General features: G+C 52.0%; 1 protein-coding gene across 1 annotated transcript in view; it reads left to right on the forward strand.

Moving 5' to 3' along the window:
- Positions 1-13559, forward strand: part of Lasp1 (LIM and SH3 protein 1) — a 39684-nt gene extending 26125 nt beyond the window's left edge. The window contains exons 5-7 of the mRNA XM_021176223.1: positions 8347-8503; positions 8889-8992; positions 10867-13559. Of these exons, the coding sequence (XP_021031882.1) occupies positions 8347-8503; positions 8889-8992; positions 10867-11040 (435 nt within the window). The 3' untranslated portion in view covers positions 11041-13559. The remainder of the gene's footprint in view (positions 1-8346; positions 8504-8888; positions 8993-10866) is intronic.
- Positions 13560-15027: the final 1468 nt, after the last annotated feature.

The following is a 15027-nucleotide window of genomic DNA, read 5'->3' on the forward strand; positions in this document are numbered from 1 at the left end:
AGACAGACACACACACAAACACATACAGAGTGTCTAAGTCACCTCCCATTCTCTGAAGCAGACCCCGTTCCCTGGTCATGGTGGGGATGGGGTCGGAGTGTAGATTAGATGAGATTAGATGCTTGTTTTTAGCACCAGGGTCAAAGCTGGGGTTGGGGGTTGAGCCTCCTGTCTGCCTCTGGGTGCTAACACAGCAGTCATTTCCGCCCTCCCTCAACCACCTCCCACCTCAGTTTGCTCTTCCTTCCTGTGTGAAAACCCAGCTGGCTTTGCCCACAGGCCCTACACCCCCTCCAGGCCCTTTCAGGCCCAGTCAGGGACTGGTCATTGGTGTCTGGTTGTTAGACATAGGCGTGGAGAGTGGGTGACAGAGTGACAGTCTCTATATGGTTCTGTAGAGCAGCTGGGGTTAGCTCAGTTCCTCCTTTACATAGCCGCAGACCAGCAGCTTGTATGGCTCTGGGTTTGCAGGGGCCGGGTTGGGAGTATGTGGGTAGGTGCTGCTGGGCGTGATGTCACAGAACATGGGCACAAGCCTGAACGCCGAGTTATAGAACATGCCCGGTCAGCGGCAACAGACTCCTTATAAATGAAGGATGAGGCAGGCCGATACGATACCCTCATGTCTGTCACAGGAAAGGGTCTACCAGTTTGCCTGTGTCATTCTGGGCTGAGGGACTGGGGATGGGGAAGACAGGATCCAGATTCAGGTGGCTCGCCTTGCACACACCCTCCAGGATCATCTCTCCCCATTCTGTCGCTGGACAAGTCTCATATCATAGCTCACTGGTCTGTGCCGCGCCCCCCCCCTCCCCCATGAGCTAGCGTGGAGGGTCAGGTGGCTCCCATAAACATCAGGCACAGAAGCACCCTCTTGCAGGGTGGTTAACTCTCTGATTCTGCCCTCTGTCTTGTTTAGTGGCACATACCTGTAACTCCCAACATTTGGGAGGCTGAGGCAGGAGAGTCATGGATTCAAAGCCACTTGAGGCTGAGGCACGATCAAGATAGAGGTTGACGCCATCCTGAGCTTTATAATAAAACACACGCATGCGCGCACACATACACCCTCTTTCACATGCACACGAAACAAAGAACACTTCTCAAAGGAGGGAGGGCTGAAGTTTAGTGATAGAGCGTGCACAGGGCCCAGAGTCCCCTCCCTCGCACTACAAAGAGGAAGCATAAGTGACTGCTTTTTTGGGGTGGGGGTGGAGGGGGGACTTGGAAAGTTCATTCAGTATTTTCTACTTTTTTTTTTTTTTTTTTTTTTTGGTTTTTCGGTTTTTCGAGACAGGGTTTCTCTGTATAGCCCTGGCTGTCCAGGCTGGCCTCGAACTCAGAAATCCGCCTGCCTCTGCCTCCCAAGTGCTGGGATTAAAGGCGTGCGCCACCACCGCCCGGCGTATTTTCTACTCTTGTTTCATTAAAAATGCTGGGGGCAGTCTAACCAAGTGGGCTTTGCAACCCAGTTGTTGAGCTGAAGTTTAAAATGAACACTCCGATGACACGACTTCTCCTGAGCTGAAGGGCCTGCCTCAGAAGGCTGCAAACCCTTCTTGGCCCCCCAGGAAAGCCTGCTGCAGTTTGCCCTCTTCCAGTCTGGGCCTGGCTCACACCCTGGAGTTTCCTTTCTGGCTCAGACCACACAAAGGGTAAAAGGGTGTGCCCGGAGTGCCTCAGATCGAAAGAGGGGAAGTGGTGTGGTCTTGGGTGATTGGGAAACTGGGATGGATGGCTCACAAAGGTGGAATCATGTGGCTTTGTGTCTTGAGACGCTTCCAGTCAACCTTTGGGACATTTCATTCATTGACTTACCGGGTTAGTTTGGAGGAGAGAAGCAGCCCTAGTCATCTCTGCCTTTACTTTCTTGGAAGGTTTCCGGAGTGTCCTGACACCCAGTCTCTTTCACCTCCCTTCCTGCATCCTGTTACTCAACATTGGCACATTAAATGCCTGAGGAGTTCTGGTAACAAAAACCTACTGTAGCCAGGGTATCTACACTGCCGATAGCATCTTATCAGCCTCTTCAGAGAGGCAATTAGCTGATTGCCCTGGTTTGAGGCTGGGGGAGGTGCTTTGGATCTGACTTGGGCTTCCAGAGCAGCCGGAGCCTGAGCTGGCAGGTGGCAAAGCCGGAAGTCTTTCTCCTGGTTTTAGGGAGTGTGACCAGGGTCTGTCTCTGTCAGAGTCCCGCACAGTCAGCTGGGCTGCAGAGCTCCAAGGAAGAGGGCTTAGCATCCACAAGGACCCATGGGTTCAGTTTTCTCCATACACAAAGGATCCCCTTCTGTCATCTGGGCACTGAATGAAAACTCAGGCCTCTGTTTCCCAGCATTCCAGATTGGCACCCCTGGACCGGAGCCTAACATTCAGCATCATGAGCTCGCCTCGGGGCTTACTGTGGTACCGACTGAAACTTATCGCTTAAACTCATACAGTTTTACCAACCCCTAATTCCGAGGACACCGGGCATGACGATGTCCCAGAACCCTGAGGGAACTTTAAACCACAGGCAGAACTGTGGCTTAGTTTGGCCAACCTCCAGCATCCCTCTCTGAGAAAGGTGCTGTTCAGAGCCACACTGTATTTTTGGTTCCAAAATAGCATCCTTGTGCGTGGCTCATCCCTTCCCAGTTTAGCACCTAATGACTAGTGGTCAATTCTGAAGGTCAGACTTTGTCTTCTAGAGATGGGGACTGGCTTCTCTGGAGAAATCACTTCAGACAAAGGACTTTCACTGGCCAGAGCAGTTGAAAACTAAGTGCCTATTTTCCTGGAGTGGTCATGTTTGCTTGGGGATGTGAAGTCTACCTCAGTCCTGTGTAAGGCAAGAGAGTGAGAGAGAGACACGTGGCCTTGTTCTGGGCACGCTGGGCTCCCACCTTCCGTCCCACAGATGGTGGGATGCTCGGGAAGTGCCGAGTGCTTCATTAGTGATGTGTCGTCAGGAGTGTTCAAGGCAGGGTTATCTGCAGGGTTATCTGCAGGGTTATCTGCTCTACACTCTTGCATGAGCCTGGGGTACAGCCCAGTGACAGAATGTGGATTCAGCATGCATGGAGGCCATGAGGCTCATCACTAGGTGAGAGGGAAGAGGGGGAATTACATATTTGTTATAACTCTGTCTTCATTGGAGGCTTGCTCTGGCCCTGTGCTATGGGCGTAAGAGCCTTCCATTTGCAGTCTTGGTGTTTGCTCCAGAGCGCTGAGGGCTTTCGTGGATAAGAAACGCGTTAGCTGGCACCCTTGGTGTGAGCCTTCCTTCCAGTATACATGTCTACACATGCAGTCTCAATTTTTGTGCACCCCCTTGTGAACCAGGCAGCAGTACACAGCTCTTCTCTCACTTTGCAAATCAAGGACCAGGTGTGTCTCAGGGTGGTGGAGCATTTGCCTCACAGGCATGGGGTCTCAGGGTTAATCTTCAGAGTCCCTTAAAGAAAAAGAAAGAGAGAGAGAGGGAAAGAAAGAAAGAGGGAGGGAGGAGGGAGGGAAGGAGGGAGGGAGGGGAAAGGGAAGGATGTTCGATTCCTATCCCAGCTCTAAGGGGTTTGTAGAGCCTTAGTTCTGGGACCCTCTTAGCCCCTTGTCCCAGGTTTATCAGTAGCTAGAGACTCCTCTGGGCCAGAGAAAGGGGCCAAGCCTTGCTGGCTCCACACTGGCTAATGACCCACAGGACGGTAAAACCATAAAATCTGCAGGCACCTTTGCTCCAGGTGAGAATCCTTTGCTTTCCTGTTAGCTAAAAATAATCCACATTCTATGCAGTAAATTAGTTTTAGTCTTCAGTGTCTGGGCCTGATCAATAAATAGTAGTTAGTTGCGGGGGTAGGTATTGTGGGAATTACCTGTAATTTAGTGCCCTGTAGGCTGAGGCAGGAAAGATGCTGAGAATTCAAGGTCACCTAGATGACACATTGAGACCTTGAATGGATGGACAAACAGACAGGTGTACAGACAGACAGAAGAGAAAGAGAGAGAGGGAGGGAGGGAGAGAGGTAAGTAATTGTACATTTTCATTTCCTCCCCAGAGTTAAATGGTCAGGAGGCAGGCTCATTAGATGATCCTTTAGACTTCTCAGTTATACAGGTTTGCTTTGTTTTTATTTATATGCATGTGTTTCTAGGCCACTTGTGTGGGGTGCTCTCTCTCAGGCTGGATGAAGGTGTGGATTCCTTAGAACTGGACTTACAGGAGGTTGTGAAGCCACCTCACAGGAATGGAGGCTATAGGGACCAAACTGGGGTCCCCTGGAAGAGAGAGCAGCATATGTTCTTACCCACTGAGCCTTCTCCGTGGTCCTAATTCTCAAGTTTGATTTTGAAAGGCCACGTTTGTCCATAGCTATTTCCATCTTTCAAGATCTGTCGTTAGGGAATGCTTGCTTGCCTGTGTACCTGTGTACCACGCTGTGTGTCTGCTCCTCTAAGAGGCTGGAATGGACCATGGAAATCTCTAGACCTGTAGTTTACAGGCAACTGTGGATTGTCTGTGGACAGTGAGAACTGAGCCTAGGACCTCAGCATGAGCAGTGGGCACTCGTAATTGCCGAGCCATCTCACATGCCACATGAGCCAAGTTTGGCGTCAAACTGGTCCTTCCTGCTTGAGTGCTGGGGTTACATGCCCAGCTTATGTGTGTTCTAAAAATACGAGTCTCTCACCAGTTGCCTTTAATCCCAGCACTCAGGAGACAGAGGCAGGTGAATCTCTGAGTTCCAAGCCAGCCTGGACTACAGAGGGAGTTCTCTGGACAGCCTGGGCTACACAGAGAAAAGAAACTCTGTCTCAAAACAAAACAAAACCAAAAACAAACCATGAATCTCTAATAGGAAGCCAGGCTGTGTGTTAGTGGAGAACTAAAGCTCTTAAGTACTAACAGTAGATTCAGTTATGAGCAGTGAGCACTCGTAACTGCCGAGCCATTAACCCAGCCCTTCTTCAGCCTTGGTTTTCCCGTCTATAAAATGGGGACAACAGTGACATGTTATTGGGCTGGGTGAGAAAAAGGGGTGCTATATAAGGCCACAAAGCAGGGGTTCACCCCTCAGCCCTCTCCCCCTCCTCAAGTGGGCTGGCTCGTGAGAGTGAGCTGATCATTCCATTTAAGCTGTGACGCAGCATCATGTGGGGAGGGATGTGTGTGGCCTGGTCAGGCTTTTTGTCAACCACAGACAGGAAGCAGGGAGTCAGAAAGCAGAAACTAAGACAGCGGGCCTCAAGGGCACCCGACCCAGTCACACAGAAGGCCTGCCCGACAGCCAGCCTCAGGGGCATCCGGCCTAGTCACACAGAAGGCCTGCCCGCCCGTCAGGGGTCCTTCAGTCCCGGTCTCTGAAACCTTGTGCACAGAGACTTGATGGTACAGGAAAGGTTGGCTCCATTCTGTGGAGGTCCAGCATTTGGGGACTGGAGAACTGACTCAGCATGGGAGAACACTTCTTGCTTTTGCAGAGAACCAGGTTCAGTTCCCAGCACCCACGTGCTGGCTCGTGAGCAGAGCCGAGTCCTGACTGTCAGGACCCTCGGGAGGGTAAAGAAACACCCTCCCTGTTTGCTTAGGAAGCTGCTAGGTGGGCCAGGAGAAATCACCCTGCTTCCCCTTCTTGCTGAGGGGGAAGTGGAGGGCAGTGGGCAGCCTGAACAGGGCCTCATGTTTCAGCCACTATACCCCATGCTTCTGGGTCCTCCCCAGGGTAGGGTGGTCCGGTGATCATCCCCCATTTTTAGGGGGCTTGAGGTACTCTAGATGTTTGGACAGAGTTGAGAGAACAGGGAGGGGTGTGTGGGTGCTGCCTCACACTTAGCCTAAGGCTTGTCTGGGTGGGACTCTGAGAACTGTTCCAGTGAAAGGTCCCGCATAGAGCTCTCCAGGTCCTACTTCCTCTTGCTTGAAATGAAAGCGCGCATCCGGCTTGAATGATCACTTATTTAGTGCGTGTGTTAGGTCAGAGGATAACTTGCAAGTCAGCTTTCTCCTGTGTTTGTTCTGGGAATCAGGCTCAAGTCATCAGGCGAGTTCCCTTACTTTCTGAGTCGTCATCTTGCCAGCCCCCTCCTTCCTTATAGTTCAGGGGAGATAATGTGTGGAATGTGTTTATGGCCTTGGTGTTACATGCTGTGCAGATGTTAAGGTTGTTAACACTGATAGTGGCGAGTACACTGACGGTGGTGAGTGGCGTCTGTGGGTCAAGGGAGGATGAGATTGTCTTCCACTGTTCAAGATGCCTGAGTCTTTGGGGTCTCGTTTTATACGCATCTTCCCTCAAGACTCTGACTTTGTTAGACGGGGCCTTGCTATGTAGCCCTGTCAGGCCCAAAGCTCACCATCTAGACCAGGCTGGCCTTGAAAGTTCGTGGCATCCTTTGTCTGCCTCCCGAGTGCTAGGGTTCATAAGCATATGCCACCCTTCTTGGCTGCACACAGGGACTTCTAAGAAGTGAGGTGGGTGGAGCTAACCTGGAAATACTCATGTCCACATACCTACCCTCAGAACTGATGGGCGTCCTCAGGGGCACAGGGTAATAGGTAGTAATTAGAAACTAAAAACAATTTTTTTTTTTAATATGAGAAGGTTGTAGTCACAAATCCTTGGAAGAGCAGTTGTCTTGTGAGCCTTTCCACTACTTCCTATTGGCCATGGAGCAGGGTCCCTAAGGAGCTAGAGAGGTCCCCTGCATCTGTGCGTACCTCACACCTGCGTGTCCTCCTAGGCGGTGTGAGGGGTTCACCCCTGTGAAGTGTTAGTCCAGCTGCCTTGTTCCAAGCTGTTTCACCATTTGGATGTGTGTCCCTGCTTGGTCATGAAGGATAGGACAGAGAAAGGGAGAGAGAAGTCTGACTCTACCCACACTCTGTTGTTGCACTGGCTGCTGCCCTCCCTGTCCGCCAGCCCAGACTACAGCAATAACCATTATTTAGCCAGCGGTAGTGACCCAGGTACTCCCAGTTGGCCGCAGCCCTGTGCAGAGAGTGCCAAGGGTGAGAGGAAACAGCAGGGAAAGCCTGGGAAGGGGATAACCTAAGCCCTCACGAGGACTCTTAGGTCTCCAGAGCTCTGGGCTTGGCTCCTTCCTTTTCTGTTGTTAAGAACATGAGTGAGTTCGCCCAACTCCCTTACTCATCCCTTCCGCTGCCTGCCGTTCTCCAGGGTTAAGGAGAGGGCAGGACAGAGTCCTGGTAAACAAGCAAGAAGCAACGTCTCAGGCAGCTGCTGAAGCCTCCTGAGAATGGGACAGTCACCCTGCTGTTGTCTCTGTGTCTCATTCCTTCTACCCAAACCCTGGGCCTTCTTTCTTTCCCCTTGGTTGATCTTCCTCCTCTGGGGGAACAGGGAGTGGACCTCACGGAGGTTCTTCAGGTGGGGAGGATGTGCCCCCTGGGGGTGCAGGAAGGACACCGAGACTCTGCCTGCCGCTTCTCTGCCTCATGTTTTGTCCATCACTTAGTGTGCATTTTACACTATGCGGTCCGCATTTGTGCAGTGACAGTTCTGTATCCTTATTCTAAAGTACTTTGTGCTTTGTGGGGATTGCGCTGAAGTCACCCAGGGGAGTATTTGGCCTGTCTTTCGGCAATCCAGGGACTGGCACAGTCATTGTGTCATGTGCTGACCATATAAAATGAGCAGCAGCCTGTGACACTAAGCCTGCAGCCGAGGGCCTGGCTCATGGGAAGGGCCGTAAATAGGAGCGGCTATGGTGGTTAGTGTTGACTGGAGGGGGAGCGAGAAAGGGTCAGGTCCTGCCACCGGAAGCAAGCTCTCTCTTCTTTCTCCCTCCTCGTCTTCTCTCTTTCTTTCCTTAGAGATAGGGTCTCGTGTAGCCAAGCCATTTTGCATTTTTTGTTTTGAGATAGGATCTCACTGTGTAGCCCTAGATGGCCTAGAACTTGCTAAGTAGACCAGGATGGCCTTAGACTCAGATCTGCCTGTCTCGGCCTCTGAAGTGGTGATGTTTTATATACCATGCCTGATTTTGTGCAGAATATGGGGCTTTGTGACCAACCAGTCCTTGCATGGATTTCTTATAGCTGGTATCTCCTTGTACTGTGCAATAGCACATAGCATTAAGGAGGTGAATGTCTGAGTTGAAGGGCAACCTGGTCTACATAGTGAGACGTTCTCACCAAAAAAAAAAAGTTTAGCTGAGTTTGTCATGGTCAAGTCACTTAGACACACACAACACAGTCTCGCTATGTTGCTCAGACTGGCCTCGCTCTCCCCGCTGCCTCAGTAGCTAGGACGGTGGTCACTTAACCACCACACCCAGCTTGAGTGGCAACAGGAGAGAACTGGTTGGCTAAAACGGAACCCTTCACCCACCCATTCCTTCTGCCCACAGATCAAATACCATGAGGAGTTTGAGAAGAGCCGCATGGGGCCCAGTGGAGGTGAAGGGGTGGAACCAGAGCGCCGAGAAGCCCAGGACAGCAGCAGCTACCGGAGGCCCACAGAGCAGCAGCAGCCGCAGCCTCACCATATCCCGACCAGTGCCCCCGGTGAGTGCCAGCGAGGGAGCCGGGGATGGGTGGAGGGGGCCTGAGGTCAGAAAAGTGGCGTGGTAAGAAACTGGCTACATACACAGGCGTCTACACATGTGGGGCTGCTCCCCAAAACTTCATCCCCATCCCCGGCTAAGGTGAGCGAGCAGGAGATCTGGAAAGATCTGGATTTATGTGTGAGGAGCATACAGCCTTGGCATGAAGCCCGAGACACTAATGAATGTGCATGCCTAGCCACAAGCCTTTGCTTTGGGGGGGGGGGGAGACACCAGTGCTGAGCAAGGCCCAAGGTGGGGCTGGAAATTCATACCTTTGACCTCATAGAGGGGTGAGGGAATGAGTTTGGCAAGACACTTTCTGAAGTGTCTCTTCCATCTTCTAGTGTACCAGCAGCCCCAGCAACAGCAGATGACCTCGTCCTATGGTGGGTACAAGGAGCCAGCAGCCCCTGTCTCCATACAGCGCAGTGCCCCAGGTGGCGGTGGGGTGAGTAACTGTCTGGAATAGAGGGGCTCTGGGTGGAAGAGGTCACAGCCGTGTGCACCTGTGTACAGACTCACACACACACACACACACACACACACACACACACGCACATATACGATAAAGGCTAAGGATATAGCTCAGTGGTAGAGTACTCGCCTAATATGCACAGGATCTTGGAGTTCTTCTGATCCCTGGTACCATGTCCCTTCCCCCAGAAAAGGATTATATTGAGTTGTGTCCTGCTTTGTGTGAGCAGGAAGTAGCTTCGTGCTGCTCTCTTGAGCCAGCCTATAGTAGGACTCACCAGTTTCGATGGATGAGAAAATGAGCACCAGTATGCTGGGCGGCCCTGAGTGTGAAGTTCTAGCCTGGGGGGTTCCAGGATACATTCCGCCAGAGAGCGTGCGCCAGCCAGGCTGATCTCCACACTGGGATTCAAAGCAATTCATGTCAGTGTAGAAGAGAGATAAAGCGGCCTGGGAGAAGTGACCTCTCTTTAGGGAGGAGGCAACAAAAGGGGCTGCGTGAAGGGTAAGGTGGCGAATGACCTGACCTGACCCATGCAGGGTAAGAGACATAGAGCAGCAGAGTCAGACTGTGACATTTATGGTATGGGGGACAGGGGGGACGGCTGATGCAAAGACCCTCTAACAGAACATCCTTGGAGGGTCAGTACCCTGTGGGAAGGCTCAGGTTCCTGGAGACAGGAAGAGGAAGTAGATGAGGTTAAGCCCTTTGGGGACTTGTGGGCCCAGGAGAAGGAAGGCCTTTGAGACGAGTGATCTCCACTCCACTGCGCTCCTCTGCCCTGTACTACACGGATGATTGGCTTTTGATTTATGAAAGTCACCCTGGCAGTTGGGTATGGGTGTAACCTCAGCACGTGGAGGGGTGTGCAGCAGGAGAATCACCATCCATTCAAGGCTAGCCTGGTTATATAGCTAGACTTTGTCTTGAACATTTTTCCCTTTTTTAAAAAAAGGGAGGCATTCACCATGTGGGGTAAATAGAAAGATGGCAGACTGAGGGAGTGGGTGTGATGGGGCGTTGTATAGAGGATAGCCGTAGACCACGGTGGCAGCTTGGCTGGAGATGAAGATAGTTAGTATACAGACCAGGATCTGCTGGCATCTCCTAATAGGTTTGGCATCTTAGAAGCCTTTTGTTCCCCATTTGGGACTGAAGCCAGACTAATAACGGTTTCAGAAAACATTGGTACTAATAGCCCTTCAAATAACAGTGATTAGACTATACCTCTTTTTTTTTGCTTTGTGGTGTTGAGGATCAAACCCAAGACCCAAGGATCCAAGGGTTTTTATTTACAAGTTCAGGCTGGACTTGAACTCAGGATCTTGTCTTGTTTTGAATTTCAGTCTCTTGAGCACTGAGATTCAAAATCCTATGCCCAGTATGGCAGATCACATTTTTTCCTTATGTGCGTTAGCGTTTTTTTGCCTGCATGTATGTCAGTATGAGGGTGTCAGGTCCCCTGGAACTGGGATTACAGACAGCCATGAGCTGCCAGGTAGTGCCAGGAATTGAACTCAGGTCCTCTAAAAGAACAGTCAGTGCTCTCACTCGCTGAGCCATCTCTCCAGTCCCTGTGTATCACATTTTAAAGCCACTATTTGTGTCAAGCCTATGGGACTTTACTGCTGCTGTGTGGAAACAGGTCCAAGAGACTCTACCACACAGCCCAGCACCAGGCTGCGTCTTCCGATTCATTATTACTTTCCCCCAAGATCCCTGAGAGGTAGAGAGGAACCTGGGGCCTGGGAGTGACTTGGTAGAGCCCTCGCCCGGCACAGGAGAAGGTCTTGGTGTGGGCGAGTCTACATCCGATGCCCAGGCTAATTATTGACTATGCTCCCCAGAAACGGTACCGTGCAGTGTATGACTACAGCGCTGCCGACGAGGACGAGGTCTCCTTCCAGGATGGGGACACCATCGTCAATGTGCAGCAGATCGATGACGGCTGGATGTACGGGACCGTAGAGCGCACCGGTGACACGGGGATGCTGCCAGCCAACTACGTGGAGGCCATCTGAACCCTGTGCTGCCCTACCCTGTCTTCAATGCATTCCATGGCATCACATCTGTCCTGGGGCCTGACCCGTCCACCCTTCAGTGTCTCTGTCTTTTAAGGTCTTCAACTGCTTCTTTATCCCCGCCCCTCCAGCTTATTTTACCATCCCAAGCCTTGTTCTGCCCCTGTCATGGGCTCCTTCCTCTGGCAGGTTTTCCCTTGGACCAATCAACTGATTGATTTTTCTCTCTGGATGGAACAGGCTGGGCACTCTGGGGAGGGCAGGATTGTTCTGAGCAGGGTAGGCTCCCAGGGCTGGGCTGAACTAGGAGACCCACTAAGGAGATCAGTTTAGACTGGGTGCAGTGGCAGACACCCTTAATCCCAGCGAAGGGAGGCAGAGGCAGGCGGATCTGTGACTTTGAAGCCAGCCTGGTCTACATCGTGAGTTTCAGGACAGCCAGAGCTATGTAGTGAGGCCCTGTCTCGGAGAAAGAGTGGGGGTTGGTTAGCTCTCAGCTTCACTTCCTGCCTTAGGCTCCTCCGAACCCCTGGCCCAACTCCCTTCCTCCTAGAGCTGGGGTGAGCTGTGTCCTCCTCATATGGTGTGAGGCTCCACACATTCCCAGGGGGTGGGTATTAAGGCCTCAGTTCCAAAGAGAAGAACAGCGTGCTGACCTTTCCCCAAGTCCATCTCCTTGACTCTCTGCCTCCTCGGGGCATCCAAAGGAGAACAGAGTTCCTGCTTCAAACTGAATCCCTGCCCCTCTGTGCAGTCCTCCACATAACAGAGTGTGCCCATTCTGCCCACACACACACCTAGGGTGGCCAGGGAGCTCTCCAGAAATCCCAGCTTGGGTCAGATTCTTGCCTTAGTTCTAGGGGCAGCAGCAGAAAGGAAGGAACAGGGTGCTCTCCCTCCCCGGGCCTGTTTGCTCCCTGCCTCCTCCAGCCCTCCCGGGGTGGCTCTCTTTATCTCCCTGGCTGGGAGCCTGCAGTGAAGGGTAGAGTAAATGGTGCCTTTGGGGCCTGACTGAGCTGTTTCTTCCTGCTCCCCTGGGAAAAGGTCTCCGAGTCTCCTGTGGCCTTCCTTCCCCGGAACAAGGCTGGACTGGCTTAGAGCTCTGCCAAGCCAGAAAATGGCCAGAGTCTTCTGGAGCCCAGGAGGCCCTCCTGCCTCGCTGGGGAGGTGGGAGAAGGCTTCTGGGTTAGACATGTGCTTTCCTGTCTTTGTGTCTGAGGCTACAGAGTCCGGTACCAGAAGGGCCGAGTCACCCACACTGTGATTGGTACCTCTCACCTGAGGCTCTCCTGTCCTTGAAGCAAAGGAGAGAGTCCAGGGCTCCAAAGCTGGCGGCACCATCTCTGGGCTGGTGCTAAACTCAAGTTCCTTCTATGCCTCTGGGGCCTGGGACAGTACTCACTCGACTTCATTCATCTCTGGGTTTTCTTGTCCCTCCTCCTGGGTCCCCTGATTCTCATCTTTACCCTGAGTCTGATGTCAGGTTCCTTTACATACTCAGACCCTGCTGCAGGTGAGGTTTGAACCTTAAGACCTTGGTCAGGCCAGCAATGTGGTTGTCATGAGGGCTTGCTAGAGTTTGCCTGTCTGGTCAATCCCTTTACTTCTGACCCTCGCCTAGGTGAAGGCAGGGTGTGGTCTGGTGGGCAGCATGGGGAAGAGCCTTGCAGGGGCATCTCAGGAGCCATGGGGCGGGGGCGGGGGGGAGGTGCCAGCCCATTCCATTTCCTTTTATCTCAAAGCACAATGTGGTTCTGGGGACCAGAGGGAGCTTGCTCTTGGAGGGCCTGTGTTCAGGAGGTGCTGCGAGCCTCCTGGTTCCTCTCAGCTGAACCTCCCTTCCCAACGTCAAGTCAGCTGTTCTTCTAGTGCTCCAGAAATGGGGGAGACTTACACACACCTGCAGAGGGGAGAGGAACTACCTAAGGTGCTGAGGGCCCCAAGCCTGCTGGACTCCATACTTTTCCAGAAACATCTACCCCTAGAAGAGCACAGAATCCCCCAAGCCCATGGTCTCTTCCTTTGTAAAAGTCTTTTCAGCCAATCCAAACCCAGGAAAGAAGGCTCGACTGTGAACTTAACTTTTGTGGACCAATCCTGTAATGCTAGAAGCCCCATGGTGAGCGACATGGATTCTCCCCCCCCCCCCCGGGCTGCTTCCTGTTCCCCCTCATCACGTCCCTTCAGGGACATTTTATTTCCTAATAGCTGGACACAAGACAAAAAGTACCACCCCACAGAGCCTATATTTAAACAGAAACAGAAGTGACCCTGTGAAGTCCACCTCTGTCCAACATTTCATCTGTGTGAATGTGTGTGTGAGAGAGAGTATGTGTGTGAGAAGGCCGCCCACTCATCTTTTATATATCGGGTTGTCATCTTTCTTTGGTCCCCTCCCTCCTGGCCTTGTCCTTGGGATCATTTCTTTCTGGCCTGTTATGATTTTGANCATTGACTTGAACCACAAAGTGAATCTTTAACCTGGTGAGTCAAATAAAAATGTAATTTTTACCTGCGGACTAGGCTTCTTCCTTTTTGACTTCTGAAGTAACTTCTGTGTGTGTCCCGTTTGCCAGGGGGCACTGACCTGTCCCTCACAGTGAACCCTGCTACCATTCAAAGAGAGCAGGATTGCTCTAGAAACCAGAGTTTCTCGCTCTTCCTACCCTGACACTTGCTTTCTCCTTGAGGACATAGCCTGGCCCTTCAGTGATATCACCAGTGACAGCTCTGCCCACCCTGGGGTACTGTCACACTTGAGGCTGGCATTCCCTGAGTTCAGAGGGTCCCTCACACTGTCCCCCCTCTTCAGTTAAGCATCTTTCTTCTAGCCACCAGCATCCTCGGGGAGGTGGCATTCATTAAAGTTCCTGCTGGCCTTGGGAAGCAGGCTGCTCGACAAGAGTTCAAGCCAACCAATGAGCTCAGCTCAGGCTTTCTTGCCCAGAGCGTACTGCCACGTTTGAATTGTAAATCGATAGCAAGTAGGACAGCCCGCAGAGCCACGGAGCCTGGAGAAACCCTCCACAGGGTGGTCTGGCAGGCAACAGGAGGCAGTCTTCCCTCTCCCATCTCCCAGCTCTGGGATGGCCCGTCCCCAACCAGCTTGATGGCAAACGCTGCAGCCTCTTTGCTCCTGGGAAGGCATCAGTGCTGAGCAATACAGCACCGCTGGACCCTGACTTCTGATCGGCAGCCACCTGGCCAGAGGCTTTGTGAAGAGGGGCCTTTCCTACCTGGGTTTCACATGAAAGCATTCTCTGGCCTCTGGAACAGCAGGGAGAGGCTAGGGCTAAGTATAATCGGGAGATCGGCATGGCTGAGAGAGCTGAGTGTGGGGAGTGCTCCAGGCAGCGGAAGGAGCTGGCAGCTAAGTTCCCAACAGCAGCCCAAAAGCCTGTGACCCAGTGTGGCCTTGTCTGCTGCTCAGGAGGGCTCCCATCTTGAGAGTGGACTAAGTTCCTGTTAGAAAGGGGGTTACTGGCTGGGCGCGGTGACGCACTCGGGGAGGCAGAGGCAGGCGGATTTCTGAGTTCGAGGCCAGCCTGGTCTAAAGAGTGAGTTCCAGGACAGCCAGAGCTACACAGAGAAACCCTGTCTCAAAAAACCAAAAAAAAAAAAAAAAAAAAAAAAAAAAAAAAAAAAAAAAAAAAGAAAGGGGTTACTAAGATCTCTAGGCCTGGGCCCTTCAAAGGAAATATTTGGGGAGAGGCTAAGAATGCCAGACCTTAGAAACTGACCTACAGAAATCCTTTCCCTTTTAATAAGAAACAGTTGGTGCACAACACAAAGCAGAAAGCATCAAAATACATCGCTGTGGGGTGTGGGTTTTTTTTTTTTAATGTGATTGTTTATGTATGTGTGTGTACACGAAAGGGCATGTGTGGATATCACACAACTAGCAGGAAGGAGTCCTCGTCTTTCCACTGTGGGCCCCAGGGATTGAACTCAGGTCGTCAGGTTTGGTGTACGACACCCTTACCCTTT

Source organism: Mus caroli, chromosome 11 (genome assembly GCF_900094665.2).
Source record: "Mus caroli chromosome 11, CAROLI_EIJ_v1.1, whole genome shotgun sequence".
NCBI lineage: Eukaryota > Metazoa > Chordata > Mammalia > Rodentia > Muridae > Mus > Mus caroli.